The 26910-nt window shown below is 53.1% G+C and overlaps 2 protein-coding genes across 2 annotated transcripts; one reads left to right on the forward strand and one right to left on the reverse strand.

Annotated features, from left to right (window-relative positions):
• The first annotated feature begins 82 nt into the window (after positions 1-82).
• BRME1 (break repair meiotic recombinase recruitment factor 1) lies at positions 83-20944 on the forward strand. The gene is made up of 10 exons (XM_065932051.1): positions 83-188; positions 453-516; positions 1047-1098; positions 6302-6482; positions 10263-10344; positions 10559-10663; positions 12031-13284; positions 17220-17308; positions 19862-19954; positions 20297-20944. Exons 3-10 carry the CDS (start codon positions 1068-1070, stop codon positions 20421-20423), a joined length of 1962 nt encoding a protein of 653 aa, XP_065788123.1. The 5' UTR covers positions 83-188; positions 453-516; positions 1047-1067; the 3' UTR covers positions 20424-20944.
• A 1987-nt stretch (positions 20945-22931) lies between these two features.
• On the reverse strand, positions 22932-25530 carry NANOS3 (nanos C2HC-type zinc finger 3). Its single transcript, XM_065932052.1, has 2 exons — positions 25059-25530; positions 22932-23196 (listed from the first exon to the last, which is right to left on the reverse strand). Exons 1-2 carry the CDS (start codon positions 25528-25530, stop codon positions 23129-23131), a joined length of 540 nt encoding a protein of 179 aa, XP_065788124.1. The 3' UTR covers positions 22932-23128.
• Positions 25531-26910: the final 1380 nt, after the last annotated feature.

Genomic DNA, 26910 nt, shown 5'->3' on the forward strand with positions numbered 1-26910 from the left:
CCACAACACAGAAACTACAATTCCCGGCAGGCAGTGCGCGAGTGCACAGGCGCGTTTCCGGTGATGGGCGGTGTCGCCGGTTGCGCGGGAAAGAGGCGGAGCGTGCGCAAGTGGAGAAGGGAGGTTCCGGCATAGCGCGTGCGCAGCAGGGCCTCGTAGTGCGCGGGAACTAGGCGGAGCGATTGCAGGTGTGAGGGGCGGTGGCGGCCGCTGGGTTCTCGGTGTGGCCGGTTCACCTGCGAGCTCTGGTCTCTGTTGGTTTAGACAGTTCTCACTTTCGACGCCCAGGGTAGGGTTAGGATGGGCCTGGTCACCAAAAGCGAGGTCCACAGCACTCGGGCCTCAGACCTCGAGCTGCCCGGCTTCCGTGAGGGCCAACTTTGCCTGTAATTGTTTTTTTTTTTTTAAAAAAAACCTTACAGAAATAATTTAACCGAATTATCCCCCAGCAGATCCAGGTAGACCTTCCCAGTTCCTGGTAACGACAGAGGGACCTCGACAGCTTCTCTGGCCCAGGTCAGTTTGGCCTTGTCTGGCTCCTAGGCTGAAAGGAATGGACGTGTGGTGGCGACTCCGGCCTCCCCCAAGGCCCCAGGCATCCTCCAAAGGGCCTCCCCATCCCTTGAAAGGTCCCCAGGTGTCCCCTCTAACGCCCTCAGATGACCCTGCAGGGCCCCATGTGTCACCTCGAAAATCCTGGGGTGTCCCTGAAAGGGTCCCAAGTACCCCAGCCTGGAGGAAGGGAGCTTCACATAGGCTGCCCCATCTTAGAGACTAGAGGGGCCATACCCCGGCCCAGGTGCTCTCAGATCCTGGGCAGAAAATAGGCAGTTCCCTCTCTGCAGCATGGAGGAGTTTAAATTCTCATGCCGCGATAGCCCAAGGTAGCTATGATCCCCACCCTCTGCCCTCTTGGGGCTCTGTTGACCCCTGGGGCAGCCAGATGGGTTTAGGTGGGGGAGGGGTGGCCTCAGCCAAGGCTGCTGGGTCCAGTAACCCAGAGATAGGAACTGCTTGTAATGATGAGATTTGCTCCTTGTTTTCAGATTTCTCTAGGGAGAGATAAAATGAGTAAGAGGAAGAAGCTTCGGACCTCAGGTATTTGAACGATCAAGTTGACACATCTTTATTGCTGCTTCTGCTTTTAGGAGGAATGTGGGCTTATTCTTACCCCTAATGTGACCACACCAAGCTCCTTAAAATAATAGCAATGATTTAATACACACGATGACTTAGTGCAAGTGTAAGTTATGGAGAAGTGCTTATAGTAAAAAGTGAAAGCTTTGTGGAGCTTCCTCCAGCCTGTAGTGGGATCCCACAGCCTAGGGGAGGCCTGCAGGCTTCAGGGAGGGGTGCAGCTTCTATGCGGGTCCCCTCTCAGAGATGACCCATGAATAGAGCTTGATGCTGGTATGTGACTTGAGCAAAAAACCTAGGTTCATCTCCCTGTATGATGGCAGATAACTTACTCTTTGTCTCACTTTCCTCCTGTAAGTAGGGGATAATAAAGAGCACATACCATTTCCTTTATTTTCTTTTAAAAATATTTTTAAATTTATCTTTAATTGGAGGAAAATTGCTTTACAATATTGTGTTGGTTTCTGCCGTGTATCACCATGAGTCAGCCATAAGTATATGTGTGTCCCCTCCCTTGAACGTCCCTCCCACCTCCCTACCCTGTCCTTTAGAACAGTGATTCTCAACCTGTTGCGGGGAGCAGTTTGATTCCAGAGGACATTTGGCAATATCTGGAGATTTTTTTTTTAAGTATTTATTCACTTATTTGGCTGTGACAAGTCCTAATTGCGGCATGTGGAATCTTTCAGTTGTGGCCCCTGGGTTCACAGAGCTAGTGGGATCTAGTTCTCTGATCAGGGATTGAATCCCCTGCGTTGGGAGCAGGAGTCTTAACCACTGGACCACCAGGGAAGTACCTAGAGACACTCTAGGGTTTTACAACTGGTGTGTTTGGGTGGGTGGGTGGGAGGTACTGGCATTTCAGGGGTCGAGGGCAGAGATGCTGCTCAAAATTATAGCATACAGAGGACAGCCCCCACAGCACAGAATGACCTGGCCCCAAATGTCAGTAGTACCCCAAATGTCAATAGTGCCAAAGTTGAGAACTTTGCCCTAGAGCTCACATGTGAATTAGTATTTGTAAAGCACTGAAAGTAGACCCATGGCAGGACACAAATATATGCTGCTGTTATGATTGTCCTTTCAGATTTTTTTTTTTTTCATTTTGAAACAATTTTGAGCTTACAGAAAAGTTGTAAAAATATTTCAGAGTTCCGTTTACCCTTTGCTCAACTTCCGCTAATGTTAAAGTCCACCACAACCATAGGATGATGGTCAACCATGATGTTTAGTCACTCAGTTGTGTCTGACTCTTCTGCGACCCCATGGACTGTAGCCCCCCAGGCTCTTCTGTCCATGGGATTTCTCAGGCAGGAATGCTGGAGTGGGTTGCCATTTCCTTCTCCAGGGGACCTTCCAAACCCAGAGATCAAACCCATGTCTTGTGCATTGGCGCTCGGATTCTTTACCACTGAGCCACTAGGGAAGCCTGGATCAACCACATCGTGTAGCATAAAAAATGGGAAATAAATAGTACTCTACTTCTTCCAGACTTTTTCTTTATATACACAGATACAGTGTTTTTATTGGATAAATATAATCATCAACATACTGACCTGCAACCTCCTGATTTTCAACTTCATAGGTTTTCAAGATCATCTTTACTTCTCAATATACATAGAGAATTGCCTCCTTCAGAAGGAAGACATCCAGTATTATGTAGTATAGCTCCATTCCCCTGTCATTGGCTAAGGAATTTAAATTTCTTAAAAATTTAGGAATGACCCCTTCACCTAGTGGCTAATGAACTTCAAGAGTAGGATGTAGGGCAGGAAGGAAATCAACAGATCAAAGATGTTTAGTGTAAGGGCTTCCCTGGTGGCTCAGCGGTAAAGAATCTGCCTGTCAGTGCAAGAGACAGGGGTTCGAGCTCTGGTCTGGGAAGATCTCACATGCCGTGGAGCAGGTAAGCCCCTACACCAGAGCTGCTGAGCCTGCACTCTAGAGCCTGGGAGCCAGAACTGCTGAAGCCTGTGTGCCCTAGAGCTTGTGCTTCTCGAAAAGGGAAGCCACTGCAGTGAGAAGCTTTCATACCACAGCTAGAGAAAAGCCCAAGCTGGGACAAAGACCCAGCACAGCCAAAAATAAATAAATAGAATTATTAAAAAAAAAAAAAAAAAAAAGATGTTTGTGCAGAGATGAGTAACAAGCTGCTTGGAGGCATAGGAATTTCTGTGACCTTGGAGGGGGAAGCTGGGGCCAGCCAGGCCCACCCACAGCAGGTCATTCGGGGCCTCTCTTGGCAGTGGACTTCTCAGCTCAGTGGACCCTGGGCTGGCCCAGGAGAGTTCTTTCTGTGTGTCCTGGATGGGTGGGGAAAAAGAAAGACGATTCTGGCAGGTGGTGAAAGAAGCCTTTCCCTCCTGATGTCTTTGGCCTTTAGTGTTGAACACAAGGTTCTGCTTTCGATTTCCTTAAATTAATCCTGTGGGGATGGATCACAGGAAGAAAATGGGAGCCTCTTTACTCCTGTTGGTATTTTTGGTTTTTATTTGGTACTAATAAATGTCCATTGGATGAGCAAAGCAAGCTAGTGTTTCGGCTTCTTAAGAAACTAAACAAATGAAGCTGCTATATTTTTGCATTTCCTGGCAGACCACAAAGTGGAAATGTGTTTGTATAAGAAACTCATTGGAACTTTGCTCTGGGTGCAGTGCCAGAGTGGGTCCATAACGTGGGCGGGGGTGGGAAGCATGGTGAAGATGAGATCAAGATGAGATTTAGATCCTGCAGTTGATACCTTCAAAGTCCAGTTAGGGGGAAAGGAAAAGTGCTTCTCAACCAGGGGAACTAATCAAATACACAGCAGTGGGGTAAAGTTCTAAATAGGCCCATGTGAACTGTAACTGACAGAATTAGGAGAAATTACAGGAAAGTCAATGTTGTGTAGTGGAACCCAAAAAGCCAAATGGACGCTGAGGAGGACCCTAGCACTCAGTGTTGGAGGGAGGGAGCTCATTCAATGGATTTGTTGTTGTTTTAGTTCTGTATAACTCTGCAGCCTCATGGACTGTAGCCCTCCAGGCTCTTCTGTCCATGAGATTTCCCAGGCAAGAAATACTGGAGTGGGTTGCCATTTCCTTCTCTAGGGGATCTTCCTGACTCAGAGATCAAACCAGCATCTCCTACATTGGCAGGCGGATTCTTTACCACTGAGCTACCTGGGAAACTCTCAGTGGGTTTACTTCAAGATATATAAGGAGGATAAGGGGACGACAGAGGACAAGATGGTTGGATGGCATAACTGACTCAATGGACATGGGTTTGAGCAAGCTCCAGGAGATGGTGAAGGACAAGGAAGCCTGGCATGCTCCAGTCCATGGGGTCACAAAGAGTCGGACACAACTGAACAACAATATAAGGAGCTGAGTTTGGAAAGGTCTTTGTGATAACCTCCAGAAAAATCAGACCTGGGTTTGGTTTGTCTTTTTGTTCTCACTGCCTGGTCAGAGATACAGTACATAGTAGATGTTCAGTGAGTGTTCAGGTACACTTAAGCGTGAAGGCTCGAGCTGAACTGCCTGAATCCCATTTCAGAGTCTTTGGTCTCCCCATGCCTCAGCTTGCTCATCTGTAACGTGGGCATAACATGAAGACTCTATCTTGAAGTTTTACCATAACACGCCTGAGTCCTCAGGACAGTGTCTGGCATGGAACTGTACTAGAGTCAACCCTTATTATTTGTTCATTGAATAAATGGTTCATTTGGGGCCAGATTGGAGCATTCTGACAAGTCAGCCACTATTGGCAATTTCTGTAATAAGGGAATTCCCTTCATTAAACAAATGGATGTTAATAAGCACCTTTAGGCTCTGAATTGCTTTCAGTGATGGGAAAGGTATTTGTAGGGATGTAGCAGGGACCAAGAGGCAACCGAGCCGAGAAGTTACCTCCTTACCGCTCGATGACTCTGGGTCCCAGTTTTCCCAGGTTGGATATTCTGCAAGCATCACGGAAAACCAGAGTGGTACTTAAAATTTAATGTCATCTGCATTTTCTGGGAGGTGATCTGGATTTTCTCATGCGTTTATTCAGTCATCTTCTAAGTATTTATTGAGCGGTTCTCAACCCAGGAATGAATCCAGAGTCTCCTGTATTGCAGGTGGATTATTTACCAACTGATCTGTCAGGGAAGCCCCATTTATTGAGCACCAACAGTTTATTAGATGCTCATCTAGCCACTTGAAACCCAGCAGAGAGTGAGATAAATGAGGCCCCTCCTTGCATGGACAGGTTATAGTGGAGGAGACAGTAAATGACCCAGTATATCAGACACTTGCAGAAAAGATGTAAAGTGAATACAACAGAGCATGGCTCCTAGAGGAGTTGCTCTATAGAAAGGGCAAGAATGGCTCCTCTGGGACTTCACTGGTGGTCCAGGAGTTAAGACTCTGTGTTTCCACAGGGGGCACAGGTTTGATCCCTGGTTGGGGAACTAAGATCCCGCATGTCCTCTCACCAAAAAAAAAAAAAAAAGTCCCTCTATAGGGACAATTTGAGCTAAGATCCAAGACAACCAGCACACACCTCTCACCACTTCCCCAGAAACAGTCAGCTGGACAGGTTGTCTTGTGACTCTGAGCCAGGCCAGGTCACTCAGGATTCAGCATCTGTCATGACCAGACCACAAGTTAAAAGCCTTTGAATCCCATGGCCCCATAAGTTCTTGGGTCCCACCTGGATGACAGTCCATCCCATCTCTCACTCTCCAAACAAGCGTCAGAGCAGGAATTTCCTGCCTTTTGCACAAGCCTGCTCACGTTGCATCAGCGACCCAAATGTGTTTGGCTGTTGGTCATGGCAGTGTGTGCTCCCACTGTCCCCCCACCCCTTCACTTCTTTTTTTTTCTTTTCATTTATTTATTTTTGGCTGTGTTGGGTCTTCACTGCTACGTGAGGGTTTCGTCTAGTTGCAGCAAGTGGTGTCTGCTCTTCATTGCAGTGCACAGGCTTGTCATTGTGGTAGTTTCTCTTGTTGGGTTCCACTAGACCACACTGACTTTTCCTGTAATTTATCCTAATTCTGTCAATAGTGGCCATGTGACACGTAGGATCTTCCCAAAGCAGGGTTTGAACCTGTGTTCCCCTCATTAGCAGGCAGATTCTTAAACACTGGACCACCAGGAAAGGAGGCCCCCTTAATCTTCTTTTGTCTCCACACCAGGAAGGGAAGGACTCCATCTTCCGAAACTTCCAAAGAACCCAAGGATAGAAGACTCCGACAGGGCCACCAGCCAGAGTTCCATGTTAGACTGTTTGCATCACCCTGAAGAATCAGAAGGCGGATCAGGACTCACTCCCTCTGCAGAGCAGAGTGGGAAGGAACCAGGACAGGCAGCCTCCAGGTAGGTGGCTCAGAATATCCAGCAAGCCTCTCCGCTGACAGTGGGCACAGCACAGTGACCTAGTGGACAGGGTGCAAAGGAAGGGGGACCAGCTCATATGGCCCAGCCAGTCCATGCCTCCCCCACAGGGGTCAGGGCCCTTGGATTGAGCTTCTTGACGTTTTGCTCTAGAGGCTCCTCTCTAGTGAGAAAAGTCGAAATATATATATTTTAGTTAAATTTTATTTATTTCTTATTTACTTACTTATTTTTGACTGAATTGCATCTTTGTTGCTATGTGTGGGCTTTCTCCAATTGCAGACAGCGGAAGCTACGCTTTTTGCAGTACATAGGCTTTTCATTGCAGAGGCTTTTCTTGTTGTGGAGCACAGGCTCTAGGCATGTGGGCATAAGTAGTTGTAGCACACAGGCTCAGCAGTTGCGGTGCACAAGCTTAGTTGCCCCATAGCATGTGAAATCTTCCTGGACCAGAGATTGAACTTGTGTTCCCTGCACTGGCAGGCAAATTCTTACCCAGTGTGCCACCAGGGAAGTCCTCCCACATTCCTTCTTAATGAAGAGGGGACTGAAGGAGTGGGTCTGTGAAATAATAACACATAAGAGAGGATTAAGCATCTTTATGTTCTAGGCAGTGTGCTAATAATAAATACTTTACACACATTTGCTTATTTAATCCTCATGGCACTGTGACACAGGTTTTTAACCCCATTTGACTGATGAGGACTCTGAGGGTTCGAGCAATCAAATGACTTGCCCAGGGCCACTAAGTTCATACAGGGTGGGCTGCGGTTCTGGCTTTGTCTGGTTCCTGTGCTCTTCACTACTATGGCTTCCCAGTTCTCATATATTTTCAAGAAATATGTAATTAAACACGGTGGGAAGAAAGGAAATCTCTGGAGAACCATTTAGTCTCCATGGGGGTAAGCCATATGTAACTGCAGCTAAGTAGAAAGGGTTATTAGGAGTTGGGAGAAGGAAAGTTCCTGCTGTCCGACGTCTTCAGAGAAAGCGCTGTGGATTGGTGTAGCACATTTTCTGCATGAAAAAGTAAGGCATGCAGTCCGGCTGACAGGACCATTTTCTGGGGTGCATGTCTGATCTCAGGTCTTGGCAGTCTTAGGGCTAAAGCTGCATGTGTGATAGAAAGAGAGGGGCCACGTGTCACAGCTAAGGCATCCTCCCAGACACACACGACAGTGTCACCATGTCCCTCACCCCAAAGAGGCCATCAGGGCTGATGAGGTCCTGGCCATTGTCCACTCTGCTGTCTGAGTCCATAAGAATAATCAGAACCCACCGAAGTGGGTTCCAACTCCTTTGTTTCTGTTTTTTTAATGTTTTATTAAGAAATACTGCCTGTGCACAAATGTAGCAGAAAAAAAGCAACATAAATCAATCAGCCTAGCACATTTATGTTGAGAAATGAAATCTTGCCAGTATCCCAGAAGCCGCCCAAACAACCCATCCCAATTAAAAAATTTTGAGCAGACGGTTGCTATCAGTATCTAGACTTATTCTGTCTCCATAACCTCCCTTGGCATGATCCAAGCCCATTAGCGTAGCTTCATGCTTTATCCTGCTCCACTTCTAAAGTTGAAATTATGAAGTTTCAGTTCCAGAGTTTGATTTTTTTTTTTACAGTATACATATCCACATTTACTTGGATATAACTGTAAGTCTCACCAGTTTTTAAAAAAGACTTTATTTTTTTAGAGCAGTTTTAGGTTTACAATAAAATTGAGAGGAAGGTACAGTTGATTTCTGTTATACCGTCTGCCCTCCCACATCCCTCGTGACCGCCGTCACTCACCAGAATGGTACATTTTTTTTTAACCAAGGATGAAGCTACATTGACATGTGGACAGGGAAGCCTGGCATGTTGCAGTCCACAGGGTCTCAACGAGTCGGACACGACTGAATGACTGAACTGAACTGAACTGAACCTACACTGACACGTGTTAATCACCCACAGTCCATAGTTTACTTTAAACTTTTTTTTTATTGTTTAATTTTGGTTGTGCTGGGTCTTTGTTGCTGCACAGGCTTTTCTCTAGTTGTGGCAAGTAGAGGCTCCTCTGTAGTTGCAGTGCATGGGCTTCTCATTGCAGTGGCTTCTCTTGTTGCAGAGCTTGTTCTGTAAGGCATGCGGGCTTCTGTAGTTGCAGCTCCCTGGCTCCAGAGCACAGGCTCAGAAGCTGCAGCACACAGACTTAGTTGCCACGCAGCATGTGGGATCTTCTAGGACCAGGGATTGATCCTGGGTCTCCTGCATTGGCAGGTGGATTCTTATCCACTGGACCACCAGAGAAGCCCCCAAAGTTTACATTCTGTGTATTGTACACTCTGTGGGTTTGACTGGAGGAATAATAACATATATCAGTACAACATCATGCAGAGTTCTTTCACAGCCATAAAAATCCTAGTCTATTCATTTTCCCTTCACCACACCCTGGGTAACCACTGATCTTTTTCACTGTCTTCATAGTTTGCCCTTTCCAGAATATCGTATCATTGGAATCATACAGTACATAGCCTTTTCAGATTGGCTTCTTTCACATGGTAACGTGCATTTAGGGTATCTCCACGTATCTTCATGGCTTGAGAGCTCGTTTATTTTTTTAGATTTTATTTTATAAAGCAGATGGCATAATTTTGTTTGTTTATTTTGAAAAAGTCTGGACTTGTCTGGTGGTCCAGTGGTTAAGACTCTGCCCTTCCAGTGTAGGGGATACTGGTTCAATCTTTAGTCCAGGAAGTCCTACATTCCTTGGGATGTGGTCAGAAATTAATTCAGATTTTTTTTACTGGAGTGTGATTGGTATACAGTGTCGTGTCAGTTTCAGTGTGCAGCAAAGTGAGTCAGTTGTGCACACGTCCCGTCTTTTTTAGTCTTTTCCCATATGGGCCATTGCAGAGCATTGCGTAGAGGAGAGCTTGTTTCTTCTTAACACTGAATGCTGTGCCACTGTCTTTATGTATCATAGTTTCTTTATTTTATTTATTTATTTGTCTTTGGCCGTGCTGGGTTGGGTGTTTGTTATTGTGCGTGGGCTTTCCCTGGTTGTGGAGAGCAGGGCCTACTCTCTAGTTGTGGTGTGGGCTTCTCACTGCAGTGGCTTCTCTTGTTGCAAGGCACAGGCTATAGGAGCCATGGGCTTCCGTACTTGCAACACATGGGCTCAGTAATCACGGCTCTCGGGCTCTGAATCAGGGGCTCAGTAGCTGTGGCACACGGGCTTCTTGTCCCCTTCGGTATGTGGGATCTTCCCAGACCAGAACTCGAACCGGAGTCCCCTGTGCTGGCAGGCAGATTCTTTACCACTGGACCATCAGGAAAGGCCTACCACAGTTTAGTTATCCATTCACCCACTGAAGGCCTCTCAATTGCTTCCACATTTTGGCAATTATGAATACACCCGGTTTTTTAGACACTGCGTTTTTTTTGTATCTGCAGCTTTTTAGCATTTGTAGAATTGGGGGCTGGGATGTCAGTCCAAATGAGAATTCCTGTTCTTATTCCAGGAGCCAGTTCCTGGGATTATAAGAGTAAAGTGCTGCCAGAGAAGGCAGCTTGGCTTCTAGGCATGGGACTCCGAACGCTTGTTGGCAGGCATGCATCCCCTTCTCCACCCCGCCCTTTCTCAGCAGGTGCTGCAGGGCCGCCCTCTTTGGAGACGCTGAGCACTACTCTGCCTGTGAATTCCATTGTTTGTCTCACTACACAAGTTAACCGTGTAGGAGGACTTGAGAACCTCCTCTGTTTTGTCTTTCTCCTTCCAGCTCTCCTGATAATGAAGCAGGTGCTTCCTCCAGGCTCCTTGGGCAGCCGGAAAAGGAGCCAGTGCCCCTTCCTCCTTCCCAGGTGAGCCTGCTCTGTAGCCTTACACAGGCACAAAAGATGCTGGAGAGCTTGTCTGTGTTCAGCAGCTGCAGCTGCTGGTGGGAGTGTGTGCTGGGCCTGGAAGGCACAGACTACAAGGCAGAACCCGGTTTTGGGGTTTGCACACTTGATTTCCAAGACCTCATTCCTCCTTTATCTTTACTGCTGTTTTGTTCTTGTTGTATCTGGTTCACAGAACTCAGTGGGGAGGTTCGTCCCCCAGTTTGCAAAACCCAGGAAGACAGTGACGAGACAAGCAGAGAGGAGGGCAGAGGGCCTCGGGACGGGGGTGTTCAGCTTGGTAAGGTCCTACCATCAGCCAGGCTGCGCTCTGTAGGTGTCCCACCTCTTGGCCCCACCTCAGCAGCCAAGTTCAACTTTGGTTTTCTTTGACAATGACTAGGCTTCCCAGGTGGCTCAGTGGTAAAGAACCTGCCTGCCAATGCAGGAGATGCAGGAGATGCGTGTTTGATCCCCGGGTCAGGAAGATCTCCTAGAGAAGGAAAGGGCAACCCACTCCAGTATTCTTGTCTGGGAAATCCCATGGACGGAGGAGCCTGGCGGGCTACAGTCCATGGGATCGCAAAGAGTCAGACACAATTGAGCATGCACGCAACTCTGCACCTCTCCACACCCCCCCCCCACCACCATACTTAGCACTAAAGGCGTCTGTGGACAGCAGGGGCTGTGTCAGCAGCCTGCAGGCCTGTGAGAGGTGCTCAGGGCAGCGTGCCTGCCCTGAAACTGTAGAGGCCAGAGCTCTGTGCCCCGAATTGGATGAAAGTATTGAAACTCAGAAAGGCAGCCCGAGTATAGCACAGGGAGCTCACCTCGGTGTTCTGTGATGACCCAGAGGGATGGGCTGGGGGACAAGGTAGGAGGGAGGGGATATATATATATATAGTTAGAGCTGTTTCACATTGTATGGCAGAAACCAACACGATATTATGAAGTAATTATCCTCCAATTAAAAATAAATTAAGAAAGGCAGCCCGCATTTCTGTCCATAAACCCTTTGCTTCTCAGAAGCTTTTGCATGAATCAAGGGGATTCTTAGAGCATGCTGTCTTGTCCTTACCCCTGTGAGCTCCAGGGGTCATGATTGCTGTCTCTGGAACACACTCCCCTAAAAAGTGATTGGTGGGTGTTCCCAGCAGCTGTGTTTGTAATTTCCCCAGACCAGAAACAACCCACATATCTTTCAGCGGGTGAATGGTGGAACAGTCATGGTCCATTCACACCACAGAACACAACTCATCAATTTCCAAAAAAAGGAGCAAACTAGTGTGAAACACATAACCACTTGGATGGATCTCCAGGGCATTAAGTAGATTCAGAGGAAGTTGTAAAAACCGTATGACCACACATGTCTGTCGATGGATGAATGAATTAAACAAAACATGGGTAACATCCATACAACAAAACAGGTGTTTGTATATCCATGTTCATTGCAGCAGCATTCGCCTTGAACTCACGTCTCCTGCATTGGTGGGCAGATTCTTTACCCCTGAGCCACCTGGGAAACCCACCCAGGATCAGCACAGATCCCTGTTTGGTGCAGTCATCCTCGTGGCATCTGAGGCTTCATACAGGGGCAGTGGTGACTAGAAAAGTCTTCAGAGCAGTTGATTATTGAAGGCCCAAGGCTGAGTCTTTCTCTCTCCACAGGAAACTCTGCCAGAACTCAGTGCACAGCAGACCAGGAGCCAGCCTCAGGATGAGTCCCCAGGACTTGCCCTCCAGGAGGCCAGGGACGCAGGACACCAGACCCAGGCAGATGGCCCCTGCACTGAGCCCAGTGGCTTGAGCCCCATGACCCCTGGGCCCAGTGATGCGGGTCCTCAGCCCTCCGTCTCCACCAGCGCCTCCTCAGAGTCAGGGACGGTGCCCTCTGCCTCAGAGAGGGCTGGCCAGGACCACCTGTCAGAGCCTAGGACCGGTGTGCCCAAGGGTGGAAGCACAGAGGAGGGTTGGGCTCCAGGCAATCACGGTCAGAAAGGGCCCCTGCCAGGCAGTGACACTGGAGAGACAGAACCAGCCCGGGAAGCCCCCCAGCAGGGAGGTACCCGAGGGCTAACAGGGGCTGATCTACTTGAGGGGCAGCGGGAGGAAGGAGGTAGCCTCCTGGGCCCTCCTCGCCCCCTGCAGACCCTCGGCAGGGAAGCAGAGTGGAGCTGGAGCGGCCCTCAGTGCCCTCTGCTTGGGACCATTGTTATCGCAGATGTGAACACAGACCCTGCTGAGCCAGAACACAGGCCTCTGAGGGGGGCTGGGCCAGACGGGGAGGTTGGCGCCAGGGTGCCCACCTCCCCCAGCGGGAAGTCGCCCAACGCAGGTCACAGCAGGGCCCTGCTCAGCTGCATGCTTCTCACTGGGGCGACCGGTGGAGGCAGAGGAGAGGCACAGCGGGAAGATGAGCCCCCTGGTGACATCCTGGGGTGCTTTGCAGCCTTCCTGCCTCTGCTTCATGAGACCCAAGAACCCACACTAGGAGCTGGGGACCCCAACCCTTCAGCCTTAGAAACGGGCCCAGATGGTGGTCAGAGCCAGGTGCCAAGCCCGGATCAGGAGGGCTTGGGAGGTGTGTGCTCGCAGCCTTGGCTGTCACAACCTACAGGGGAAAAGGCAGCTGAGCAAGGGAGCCTGAGCCACAAGCAGGACCTCAAAGGGCTCAGTTTGTCCCCCAGAGCGTGTGCTACACCAATGGATGAAGAAGCAGTGGGCGGCCCTCCCCAGGATGCTGGGGCAGGCCAGGGCAGCCCAGATACCCCCACTGGCCCCATAGGCCAGCCCCGGCGCCCTGCTGACTCGTCCAAGCAGGCTGTCTGGGAGGGGTCACCAGCCATGGAACTCAACTTCCTGCCAGATAGCCAAATACAGGATGCCCTGGAAGCTCCTGGCTTTGAAGCCCCACCGGAGCAGGTAAGAGCTTCCCCGAGTTACAGTCACACGCCCCAGGGCAGGCGCCAGATGGCCACGAGCCCTCCGAAACCATCCAGTGGTTGGGGGAAGAGGGGCACGTGGTGACCTGTTTATACAGCAGATGAGTCCTGGGGTCTGAGTCACAGCTTCAGTGGGTGTGGAGTCAGCGATGTCCTGGGAAGGTTAGACCTGCCTTTCTCTGAGGGGCCTGACCGTCTGGGAGCTGAGGAGCCCCGGGGCATGATACACACATTTTTTTGGCCCAGGCAGTGCCCCCTGTATACCTGCGTCCTGCACTCCTCAGTGCCCAGGCTCTGCCTGGAGATTCCTTAGGGGTGTCTAGAGGGTGCCAGCCCAAAAGGGCCTACCTGAAGAAGCAAGTGGCCTCAAAACTGGGCCCATGGGAGGGGAGCTCACTCCTCCACTGGGAAGAACCTAAACCCAGACTTTAGGGAAGAACCTAAAGTCCATCTTTAGGGTCACCTGATACCATTCTTTTTCGAACATATACATGGACTTTCGTTTGTCTGCTGGAATTTTTTTTTTTTTTTTCACTTACTGTGCTTTGCAGATACTGAGTTGGTTTTTTTTTTTTTTTTTTCTTTTTTTACAAATTGAAGATTTGGGGCAACTCTGTTGTCAGATGACGGTTAGCATCTTTTTATTTATTTATATTTTTTGCTGCACTGGGTCTTCTCTGCTTTTGCACGGCCTTTCTCTAGTTCTCAGCGAGTGAGGGCTACTCTTTTGCTGTTGCAGTGTGAGGGCTTCTCACTTGTTGCTGAGCATGGGCTCTAGGGCTCAAGGGCTTGAGTAGTTGTGGAGCGTGGATTTGGCTGCCCCATGGCATGTGGGATCTTCCTGGACCAGGGATCGAACCCATGTCCCCTGCATTGGCAGGCAGATTCTTATCCCCAGGGAAGTCCTGTCTGCTGGCATTTGCAAGGGCTTTCCTTCGGGGATCTGCCCACTGAGCCTGTGCTGGCCATGGGCGGTTACCTGTCTGGGCAGGTGGCAACCCCACTTTGGCCCCGCCCCCCAGTAGGCACCACATCCCTGGCAGCAGCCGGCACACCTGAGCCTAAGTGCTTTGTGGACTCACGCTCAGAGGTGGGCGGTTCTCTTTCCACACACTGGGTGCGGCTGAGAGAGTGATGAAGGTTAGGCAGCCGGGAGGAGTCACGCCCAGGTGGCCTGATTCCATGACTGTGCCTCAACTGTTCTGACCTGGAGCCAACACGGAGCCCATGTCACTTCACAAACGTGGCCTCTGTTTCTTTGGCCTTCCCTGTTTTAAAACTTGATTTTTGGTGTGTGTGAAAAAATGTTTTTCAATTTTTATTAATTTGTTATTTGTTTTGGCTGCTCTGGGTCTTTGTTGTGTCATGCAGGCTCTCTAGTTGGGTTGCTTAGGCTTAGTTGCAGCATGTGGGATCTTAGTTCCCTGACCAGGGATCGAACTTGGGCCCGCTACATTGGGAGTGTGGAGTTTTATCTACCAGACCACCAGGGAAGTCGCCTGTTTGAAAATGTCTTGAGGTTTGAGAGCCTGCTCTGTGCCAGGAGTAAACAGATTTGGATGGTTTCTGCCTCCATGAGGTTTTCAGTAGCGCCATTCCATCTGCTTCTCCCAGAGTGAGCACTTTGTACCCTGTCATTTCTGCCCTTAAATAGTCTCTTCCTAAGACGCAGCCCCCAAACAAGCAAAGGATGTCATCTGGTGCCCAGCTGGAGGAAGCCAGCTATTCCAGTCATGGAGGGAAACCATGTCTGGGTTGAGGAAATGTGGGTCTCAGGCAATGCCTTCCCAAGGGATGGCCAGGGGTCATTTGTGACACAGGCCTCCCTGCCCTAGCTCCGATTCCTTGTACCGTTCTGTGATCACCAGACAAGCAAGATTGCAAAAAGCGAGTCACAGTGTGGCTAGATCGTAGCCTTTAAACACAGACGCCCGGGAGAGGTAGGCACTCAGGTTCTGGACAGAGCTGAAAAGTTGTAATTAAAGCCCCAGCCCTTAAAAAGTGCACACCCCTCTCTTGGAAAGAAAAGCTTGGTCGCCCCCAGTCTCTGGCCTCTTGGGCCGTGGCTGAGGGGGAGGGCTGGGGAAGCAGCTGGGACCTTGGGTGGCGTCTCACAGCCCTGGTGGATGTGACACCAGCGAGCGCACTCTGGAATCACCGCAGAGCCGGCAGCGCCCAGGGTGGACGGGCCGCTGCGGGAGGAGGCACTGCCCTGACAAGGCCGCGGACGCCCAGGCGCGTTCTCTTTTGACGCCAGGCCTTCCTGAACAAGTCGTGGTGACCCGAGCACAGGTTCCCGTGGGAAGGTTCCAGAAGGCAGGAACCCTCCCTGACAGGAAGGCCCTTTGGGAACAGAGTGCTGGTGGATGGCGTCTCGGCCCGTGATCTCAGCAGACTCAGCTGTGAGCTCCACTGCTGAGGAGGGGCCCTGGGGACTCGCAGCAGTGACAGACAGGCTGCAAACCCAGCTGCCCTCTTACCCTGGCTCCCTGGGGACATGATGCTCACCCCAGGGCTGGTGGACCCCCTCCACTCGTAAAGAGGCCCTCATTTAAAACGCTGGCTCCCAGGTCCCTCTCGTGGCCCCCATGGGTGGCCTCCAAGGGGAGGAGGTGTAAGCTGTACCTTCAGTACAAGCACTGCCTTTGTCATGACAGACTTTTACACAACCCTGGTGGGAGCCATGGTCCCTGTTGGGAAGAATGTTCCTTATGACCTATCTTAGGGGAATCTGTGGCATCCAATTTTTTTTTTTTAATTTGGCTGTGCCGGGTCTTAGTTGTGACACGCAGAATCTAGTTCCCTAATCAGGGATCAAACCCGGGCCCCCTACATTGGGAGCGAAGAGCCTTAACCTCTGGACCACCAGGGAAGTCCCTGAATTGTATTTTAAGTCACAGAGTTGCCTTCGTGAGAGTCAGCCAGGCGCATGGGAGAAACCACTGTCTAGAACAGTTGTGCCAACCTTGGCACTGCTGGCGTTAGGGGCCCGACCACCGTCCTGTGCATGGAAGGGGGTTGAACAGCATCCCTGGCCTCCAGCCTCCACACTCTGAACGTGAGGAGCACCCTCTTCCAAAGGTGTGACTACCCAAAATGTTTGCAGACATGATGACATGTCTTGGGAGTGAAGTCATCCCTGAGTGAGAGCCGCTGGGTTGCAGACAGTTCTTCATGTCCATTCCTTTGTATCCTGGGACCCTTGGTAGGTTGCTGTCAAACCCTTCACCCCATCTCCCACCCAGGACTTGGGTCTCCTCAGAAGAACAGACAGCCCTGGGCCAGCCGCTCCAAAGAGGCAAAGAGCCGTCACCTGCACCACTGAGCCACTGAGCCTGACATTTTCCATGAAAATTAAACCACCATTGACCTTTAGAAATTTAAGCTTCTCAGGGTTATCTGGCTCTCTCTCCCCTGTTAATTATGAATGTTCCCTTCAAAATATATTTGCAAAATCTTTTCCTTGACATGAAACTCGGGGCTTATCTGGCCGACCTCTGCCCCTCCATGCCAGACACCCACCTCACCACAGTCACCACCCTCGGGGTCTTCTCTGACCCCTCCTAGATACCGCAGGACAGGCCTGAGACCACACCAGGCCTCAGCTGTCAGGGACAGAGGATATGTGGATGGAACCACCCACCGGTGGATCAGATCAGCTTGTCCGAAGGCTGGGGCCTGGGAGAGGACCCCGGGGTCAGGCCCAGTATTGAGGAGGGAGGTGAGAGCAGCCCGGACTGCTGGCCTGTAGGTCTGGCTGTTACAGCATCTGTCCCCCACACCACTTTTCCTCTGGAGGAGGAAAGGATGCCTCAGCCTTCCCAGCGTGGCGGAGGAGAAGCCAGACCTGCATGACCCCTTTCCCTTCTCCGACCAGCCAGGTCATTCACATGTGTGTGCACTCTCTTTTTCCAGTTGTTTCCTGCAGGAGGCGAGCTGGACCCCTGCTGGCCTGGCACCGACCCATGTGCAGACAGAGGCCCCCTTGCTGAGGCCCAGCCAAGGTAGGCAGAGTGGGAGGCCCCGCAGGACCTCGCCTTGGCAGGAGTCCTCTTCTTGTCTCTGGAAGGGGGGAGTGTGGCTGCTTTTCTGGGACTGGAGCCCCCAACTCTCCCCCACCATTTTGAGCTCCCACTCTGTGAATGAGGGTGATGGAAGTGACCCTGGCTCTCCCTCGAGGGGCCTCACTTTTCTCTGTCCAGTAAGGTTGCTAAGCCCTGAATCTCTTATTTGGCTGCGCCAGGTTATAGTTGCAGCATGCTGGATCTAGTTCCCTGAGCAGGGATCATATCCAGGCCCCCAGCATTGGGAGCACAGTCTTAACCCCTGGGCCACTGGGGAAGTCCCCCAATTTTTTTCATTTTTGTTTTTCAGCCATGCCACTTGGCATGGGATCCTAGTCCCCACCAGGGGTCGAACCCAGGCCCCTTGCATTGCAATGCAAAGTCTTAATCACTGGACTGCCAGGAAGGTTCCCACCCCTACTTGCAAACTTCCCATGCCCCCTGCTCCCTGGGAATGGAGAACTCCCAGTCAGCACCCTGTACCCAAGCTGGCATCTCTCTGTAGGTCCCTTGGGATGCTTCCCCCAGCTCTGTGGTGGTCTGAATGCACGTTGTGTGTTTTCTTGGAGAGATGGTCCAGAGCTTTCCTTGAATCTCCATGGAGGGAGCGGGGACCCAGCCAGAGCTCAGAACCATTGGCCTGCACAACCTTGGGGCCACCCCTGCTTTGGCACCCTCGGGCCTTCCAGAGTCTCCAATCTGTCCCGTCTTCTTTCCTGCTTGCTTCTGTTCCCCAAGGCAGCCCCCCTTCTCTCCCTCCGAGAGGCAGCAGGTGTGTTGTTCCTCCAGCTCATGGAGGTGTGTGAGTGTTGGGAGGGTCCTCTCCCCCTGCCCCAGGGCTTCCCTCTCACAGTCCGTCACCTCCTTTCATGTCCTTTCTCCCAGCCTTGCTGACCGCCAGCACTGGGCGACAGTCCTCTCTTGTTACCTTGTACTTAAACTGCAGAGCGGTGGCCGATTGATTATTTATGGCCAAGGTTCTGTTTCTTTCTGGCAGGCGTGGAGGAGAGATGAGGGATGCAACCCTTGGTGGAATTTGTCTCCTTTCTCTTCCTCCTGCTCCTCCTCCTCAGGGAGGAGGGAGGCCGTGCTCCCACCCCCTGCCCCTGCACACATCTGTGTGTCGTACCTGTTGTACCACACGTTGCTTCCCTGACAGACGCACACACCCACTCCCTGCATGGGGACCAGAGGCAGTTTAATCAACGTGGCCCCACTGTTGTTTTTTTTAACATTTATTTTTGTGGTGCTGGGTCCCTGCTGCTCACAGATTTTCTCTAGTTGCAGAGAGAAGGGGCTCCTCTTTATTGCAGTACACAGGCTTCTCACCGTGGCGGCTTCTCTCATTGCTGAGCACAGGCTCTAAACACGGGCTTAGTGGCTCCGCAGCATGTGGAATCTTCCCAGACCAGGGATCCAACCCATGTCCCCTGCACTGGCAGGCAGATTCTTAGCCTCTGTACCACCAGAGAAGTCCCCTACTATTGTTTGAGCAAAGAGGAGGGAGATTCGTGGGTGAATTTCTGACGGTCTCGATGCAACCCCACGTGGATGGCTGGAAGCCCCCAGGTGGGTCCTGGGGTCTGGTTCTGTGGCCCTTGGCCAAGAGAGAAAAGGCAAGAGACGGAGGCCCAGGCTGACCAGTCATCTCGGTGACTAAAGCAGGTGGAACAGAACCACAGTTCCTCTAGTGACAGCCCAGGAGGCCTGCTAAGCTGTATGATCCTCTGCCCCCTCACAGGCTATATGTTTTCAATACGGTGGTGCCCCGGCACGCCTACCCCTTCTATAGGCACTGATGCCCTCTAATGCCAGGTCTTCCAGGACCTGCTCTGGGCACTGGGGAGAAACACAGAGCTTCTCCCTAGTTGGGTGGGAGCTGGGTGGGTGGTGGTCAGCGACAGACAGATTATTAGCTGGTCAGATGGCAGACAGCAGGGAAGGGGTTAGTTTTAACCTGTGGTGGGTGGGGAGGGAGAGGGAGGGCTCCCCTCCTATCTTCTCCTTCCCCCACTCCCACAGAGGAGACATTCTGGAAAGAACATTCCAGAGCCCTGAGAAGTGCTAAGGGCATGGCCAGGAATTCGGTGTGGCTGGAACAGGGGGAAGAAGGACAAGAGGGAGCGGGTGGGTCTGGAGGTGCGGCGGATGGTGTAGGGCTGCGGGGAGAGACTTGGGCTGGGTTTCCATTTCCACAGCCCCCCAAGTCACTTGGGGGCACAGGATATAAGGGCAGGAGGTAGGGGAGGAGGAGAGTGTGGCAGCTGCCCACAGGACCACCTGGTGGGGGAAGGGCCTGGATTCTGGGTGTGCTTTCAGCAGTAAAGCCGCTGGGTTGGCCATCAGGGCCCTGCCTGGTGGGAGGGGGCGTCATTGCTGTCAAAGGTGTTCCTGTCTGGAATAGACAGCCCAAGGCTCAGCAGAGCCCCCCGTGGAGGCTGGCGAGGCCCTTCAGTGAGCTCAGGCCTCTCGTCCTACCTCCCGTCCTGCCAGGACACGAGTGGGGATCAAGAGCTGCGAAGTCGCCAGCATGGAAGATGCGACAGACACTGTGCGCGGCTTGGTCATGGAGCTCTCCAACCTGAAGTAAGGGCTGGGCTGTGCCCTGCGGACCCACGGTCCCCGGGACAGGCAGAGGGGATGGGGCCAGGGGCGGGTGATGGAGGGCCCAGTGCACCAGTGATCCAGGGGCGCCAGGCTGGGCCCGGCCCCCCAGTGAGGGGCCTCTGGGAAGCATCTCCTTCACAGAGCTGTCAGGTTGAGGCGGGGCTAGATGGGTCACAGTCTGCCTGCAGCAGGTTGATACGGACTGTGCACACGTGTGTGCTTATGTGGGTGTGACCGGAGTACCCATGAGTGAGTGAGCCGATGTGAGGCCAGTGTGCCCGAGTGTGAGGTGGGGCACAGCCCAGGCCTGTTTCCACCCAGCCGGCTGATTATGAGTGCCCATCGGGATCTGGAGACCTTCAAGCGCGTCAGCTACTACCGGAAAGCAAAGCCAGTTGGGAAGGCCCCCACTCCCTACACCTCAAAGGGGGCGGGGACCCTCCCCTGAGGGGAGCAGTCCTGGAGGGATCTGTAGCCAGTTCCAAACTGCCCGGGCTTGTGTTGGGTGTTCCTACAAGCTCACTGGCCCCCAGAATGTCCTGCCTAACAGTGGGGAACAATCCCTCTGCAGACCCTGTGTGCTCCCCCCACCCCGCTATCTTGACTTTCTGACATGCAGTTCCTGGGGGCCCCAGAAACCTTCCCTCAGCTGACCCGGAAGTCAGCTTCCCACTGGAAACACAAGAGGCCCTGCCTCTGTCAGCAGCCTCCCCTGGGAGCTGTGTGGGGCGGGGACCTGCTCCTCCCTGTGGCAGGCCTTCTGGGGCCCCAGGAAGCCAGCTGCTTCTGAGCCGGGGGCCCAGGGCCACCCAGATGTTTATCTGAGTTTGCAAATTTCAGCCTCTTAGCTGAGGTTACCAAAGGTTCAGAATTTGTTTCTTTCCTGGAGGAGAAAAGGGCTCCCTTTGTTGGTCATACCCTTGTTTTTCACTGGATTTCCATTTCTTCTGGGAAGCCCATTAATAAATGATGTCCTAGCTAGACCTCAGACCGTGTGACCTGTTGTTTGGGGTTGGAGGCATTTTCAGTTCCTTGATGGCCTGCCCACAAACCTCCCTAACCACCTCTTTCTCCTTCTGCTTCTCATGCTTCTTGCAAAGACAAGTTGGTGTATTGCTGGGGGCCCCCACTCCCAGATGGAGTCCAGGGGTCCCCATGCGTTACCAAGTGTCAGACTCTCCTGGAGCAGGTGGCTATGTGCAGAGGTGTGCACGTGTACAGATTCCGGCACACAGGTGTCTGTGGACCAGGGAGCCCACTGAGACATCCTGACTGTCCAAGCTGGAGGTCAGTGCTGAGACGGCCTTGCCGCTCCTCTGTGGGACAAGCTGCTGAGAAGCCCTAGTCTAGGAGGCAACACTGGGTGGGAATTACTACTGATGCAGACACAGCTAATGCCTGTAGGGTGCCGAGGGCAAGCGTGAGCACACCCTGCCCCACCAAGCCTCACCACAGCCCCAGTGAGGTCACATGGTCACTAGCAGTCCCAAGTGCTGCTGTCAAACCCGTTTGCAGAAGACATTGCTTCTGTTAAATAGGTCACCACTAGGTGGACCAGACCCAAGACTAATTTGTTGCTCTGCCTGTGGCTCCTGCACCCTAACACCTAGGGCCAAGGCCGGGAGGGCCCTCCTCCCACCACCTTCTTAAACCTGGGACATCCCATTCAGGTGGCTCAGAGTCCCCCAGCCCTTTCTCCCTGCTGAATGTACAGCCCCTTCCTTGAACCCCCCAGAATGTGCCCAGTCACCCCATTCCCTGGGTCTCAAGCCCCAGTGGCTCTGGCTTATACAGTTAGCATCTGTAGGTAGCTGAGAGTGGCTGGGGTACTGTGTCCCCTGACCCCATGTGAAACTCTTGGCGCTGCTAAGGAGGCCTTCCTCATGTCTTCTTTCTCCTCCTTCCCTTTTCTGTCCAAGCCTGGGCGGTAGGCTGTCTTCAAGGGCCGTCTCTGATCCCTGGCTCACCGCAGCCCTCCTCAGGTCCCAGATCAAGTGGAAAAGCCAAAGGCAAATTCTAGGAAGTCCAAATCCTGCCCTGACAACCCCAGGAGACCTCGCAGGCTGGGGTGGAGACCAGGCTCAGGCCAGCCCTCAGATTGGGGAAGGAATGTGGACTGGCACTTCTCACCTGCTGCCCCTGGAGGCTGGTGGAACAAGATCTGGGGGTGGAGGAGGCAGATGGGCTGGGGATCCCCCCAAGCAAAGCCCCCCAGAGAACCAGATCACGCTCCCTGGGTGGGGATGGACCTCTGTCCCCTCCCACTCCTGACCATGTACAGCCTCCACAGTGCCCCTTGCCCAAGGTCTTGTCTGGCACAACCGACCAGGACGTATTCCCATTCCTTATGGCCCCCAGCCCTCATCCCTGCCCAGCCCAGAAGTCCTTCCCTTGCTCTGAAGGGCCTAGCATGTGACTCTGGCCCTGAGTTTCTGGGGGATCGATGGTAAAGTAACCTAAACATTCACTGAGGGCGTCTGAGCTAAGGACAGTGATGGGGGGAACCTCTAATTGTTTCTCCATTGCTCCCTCAAATCAGGACCCCACCTCCAGTGTGGTGGATTCTACCCATCTGACCTGTCAGTATGCAAGAGGTGGCCAGAAAAGTTTGCAAACACAAAGTCACGGAAACAAGATTCATGGCACTAACTCAGCTGAAAGTGTCTGCTCTGCTCAGAAGTGCTGGGCTGGGGCTATGCCCCAGAACCCCACAGCTGCCATTTCTCGGCCCAAAGCACCTCACCCCAGCGCCCCAGGGCGAACAGAAATCCAAATAGCAGTTGGGGAAAGCGGAGATCAGAATTAACACGTAGAGGCCGAGGGACGCGACAGCCCCAGCGGCGCAGTTCACGATACCTTGTCCCAAGACCTGGCTTCGTGTGACGCTGATCCATTCATAAACATTTATTGAGCGCTGACGGTGCCCAGCGCTGGGGAAGAAGGGCAGGGGTGCATGAGGACCACCCCCTTCGGTGACGGGGGCGGGCGCGCTTAGGGCGGTGGTCCCAGTCCGGGTCTTTTGCCAAGCCCCCAGGCTGGAGGCACTGTCTAGGGGCGGATCCTCGGAGTGTGGGTCTTCCCTGAAACCCAGCCTCCACTGAGCCTGGGTCCCCATCCCCAGGTGAAGGCGTCATCCTGCTTGCGCCAGTCTCCTTAGGCAGAAGTAGAGGGGCAGCAGAAAGAGGGAGGAGTTCCAGAAGACTTCCCGGCACCTTTGGAACCTAGATTTTAAAAGCAGAGTTGGGGGAGGAGAAAAACATTTAGTAATACGGATGATTCGATGATCCGGAAGTTCCGACTCAACCTGCAGAGCTGCCGGTGCTCTGGCGCCACCTGCAGGCTCTTTCTGGACTAGCACCCCTGTGCTATTCCCAGCCCGGGGCAGTCCCAGGTGGAACCCAGAGCCAGACACAAAGCAACGGAAACTCCCAACTCCGTCCTGCCGTGCTGCCCCCTCGCGTCCGCAGGGTTCCGGGAACCCCGGATTGGTTACGCTCAGAAAGTTTCCTGGGAGGACAGCCTCAGGCAGCCCTTCCGTGCCAATATCGTGGTGAGGGCTTCCCGACCCCATCCCACCCCCACGGAGTCAAGCCTTCCTGTTCCCTCGGGCTTAAGGGGAAAAAGGAAGATTCTGAGACGATCGTCTCTGTGTCCCTTCCGCTTCTGCCCTCTCCCAGTCGGACCTCGCAGGAATGCTATCCTCTCCAGCAGGCAGTCTCACAACCCTTCTAACATGTATTCCCTGCACAGCTGCCGGGATGGGAAGGGGTCCTCCATTCTGGCGACTTCCCGAGAGGCCGCCCCCAGTCTGATGAGAGAGGCATTACTGGGGTATCGCTCCGTCAAACCGGTCCCTCTGTTGGCTGACTTCCCCAAAGGCTATTAAAGTTGCTAAAACGGATTTCTTTTTTAAAAATCTGCAGAAGCGGAGGTATTTCGAGTCTGTAATAGTAACTGGGGATATTTAAGCCTAGCCACTCAAAGCCTGCCGGCTACGGAGGTCAAGGGGAGCTAGTTAGAAGTACAGATGCTCCGGCCTCACGCAGACCTGCAAAACTGGAATCCGAATTTAATGAGCAAGGTGGAGGGGACCCTATGTAGCTGTGCAGACCTTAGGGAGCTTCCAGCTACCCTCCCGGGGGTGACCCACACACAGCAAACTCATGGTTCTTTCCCTCCAAACTAACATGGACTCGAACACCTCCGCCTGGAGGACCAGCTTGTTCCAACCCCATCAAATCCACCCCCACAGCCCAACCCATTAACCATGGTCTAACACACTGCACAGTCTTAACACACGCTTAATACACAGACCTGCTCTGGTCCCTTTCTCAGCTCCCTAGTACCCAAGTCCAAACTCTTCAAGGTGATCAGCAAGGAGCCCTTCCCTGAAATTTCTGACACCTTCCCCTCCACCCTACATGCACGCATACTCCCATCGCAGATGCAGGGAATTTGACCAAGTTCCCTAACAAGCCCCAGTGCCCAGGGCCCTTTCAGCACTTCACCAAACTGAATGAGGCTTCCAGGAGTCACTTCCTCCAGGAAGTCCTCCTGGATCGCTTTGTCTCGCTCTGGTGCCCCCTTTAGACTCCCCCGTTCCTGTTACAACTGTCACTCTCCCATCTACCACTAAGGGCCAAGCCCAGCCCAGCGCTTGGCACAGGACAATCCTCACAAACTACCTGGCGAATGAGTGGACAAGTGAGGCTGTTTCCCTCTGGTCACATGGCGCCTACGTTTCCGCACAGGATTGCAGCCCCTACTGCACCTGTTGCCAGACCCCATGACTAGTCCCCACGGCCTCCCTGCTAGATCACCCTGCACCTGAAAAAAATGTTCCCCCTATGGGCCCAGAGAAGGAGAGTGACTTGCCCAAGGCCACACAGGGAACTCCAGCCCCAGCTTACCCACTGGGGTGACAGTTCTAGAACACGGTTCTATGCTTTCTATTATGTATGGATTCTCTCCCCCGCCCAACCCTCTGAAGTGGGTCAGCCAAGGGGTTAACCCACTTCTCAGAGGCTCTGAGTCAGCCCAGGGCAGACCCCCGTCTGCAGCGAGTCCCCCCGGTCACCTGCACAGGCGCCTCCGCCGCCGCCGCCGCCGCCTCGACGCTGTCCGTGCCCAGGGTCCTGCATCCGCGACTTGTCCGAGCGGACCAGCTTCTTGCCAGCCGAGTTCCGGGTGGTGTAGCTGTAGACGGAGGTGTAGCCCTGGCCGGTGAGCGGGCAGAAGCGGCGGGTGTGGGCGCGCTCGCGGGTGGCGCCGCACTGGGGGCACACGTAGTCGCGGAGGATGGGGCACAGCACCCGGCCCGCTTCATCCTTGAGCACGTGGGACTGGTAGATGGCCCGGGACTCGCCGTTGTGTTTGCAGAAAGAGCACAGGCGTTCCGGAGCCGGTGAGGACTCAGGGCTGGGTCGCTGACCCCCCGCTTCTGGCACTGGTTCTGGCTGGCGGTCCAGCCTGGTCTCGGGCTCCTCCTCCCCACGCTGAGCCCCCACCAGGCGTGCCAAACCCAGGTAGTCTGTCCACAGGTTGAAAGTCCCCATGGCTGGGCCCCGTGTGCCAGGTGGAGGAGCAAAAGAGAGGAGAATCCCAGCCGCCCCCAAGCTGGTCTCTCTACCCCAGCCTCCTTGCCCTTCCCTTCCCCTCTCTGGAGCAGAGGAGTCTGGGCTGTCAGTTCCCTCCTTATACCTCCAAGGGGGTGTGAAGAGGGAGGAGCAGGCTGTAGGAGGTTCCCTGTTGTTACGGGAGGGGGGCTTGCTGCAGCTCCCCCAGAAATGCAGCTGCCCGGGGGGCTGCATGGCCTGCTGGGTGGCCAGCACAGGCTGCGGGGGGCACCAGCAATAAGCAGCCACACACCCCCCCAGAGGGCATTGAGAGGGCCACCCTTGCCTACCCCTCCTGGAGGCCAGAGTGATGCAGGTGGGGGCATTGGAAGCCCCACCCCAAAGACTAGCATTGCTGTAGCCAGTAACTTAGTAACTTCTTTCTTCCTTCTCCTGGACTGGGGGAGGGGCCGGGTACCCTTGGGCTCTTTAGGGAGGGGGGAGGGGGAGACACCGATGTTCCAGCTGTCTTTGGAAGGAGGATGGGCCTGACTTATGGGGTGGGGGGGACAAGGACCAAGGCCCCTAGCTCTGGTCACCCTCAGGGAGCTTTCCCACCCCTTGTCAGTGGAACCTCCTCTAAACTGAGGAACAAACTGGGGTTTGAAGCCACCTGCCCTGGGATTATTCACAAAAACAAACACAAAGCCTGCCTCCCCCACCAGTTACGGAGCATTAGGTGTTGTGGAGTCAGTCTCTTCTGGTCCTGGGGTGGAAAAGGGTCTGAGACTGAGAATGACAGGGAAGAAGAGAGCACACGCGCAGGTGGGGCTAACGGGGGCAGAGGGGAGACCCCTAGCATTCTCCAGCACCTGATCTCCCTCTCAAATGAGACCTGAGCCCCATCTCAGGAGGATGCAGTGTGCCCGTCACCCAGGTGGGACACAGACTGGCAGGTGATCAATAGGCATCAAGGTGATAGGTGGGCAACTGAAGGTGAAGGAGGGGTCTGCAGGTACCAGGTAAGCAGGGCCCGAGACTATAACTCAGACATGAGGTGACGTGCTGCCTGCACACCTCATTCATTCACTCATTCAAGAAAGCTTCACTGAGCCTTCTGGAAGCAGGGCTCCCTAATCCCTTTCAGAAAGCTTTTTCAGCTGCCCAGACCTAAGCTTGTAATTCCTGTCCACAGCCCTCCAGGACTGGTTCCCCCAAATCCAGCCTGAGTCTGTAAGGATCCCAGACACCAGCCCCCCTAGAGGGGTGAGAAGCCAGGGTCAGGGTCAGGTGCTGGCTGAGCAGTTTTGGGGGGTGGGGAGGGAGTCGGGGTGGGTTGTGTCCCCCATCCCATTCCCCCGAGGCTGTGTCTGGCCCAGC

Source organism: Muntiacus reevesi, chromosome 1 (assembly GCF_963930625.1).
Source record: "Muntiacus reevesi chromosome 1, mMunRee1.1, whole genome shotgun sequence".
Taxonomy (NCBI): Eukaryota; Metazoa; Chordata; class Mammalia; order Artiodactyla; family Cervidae; genus Muntiacus; species Muntiacus reevesi.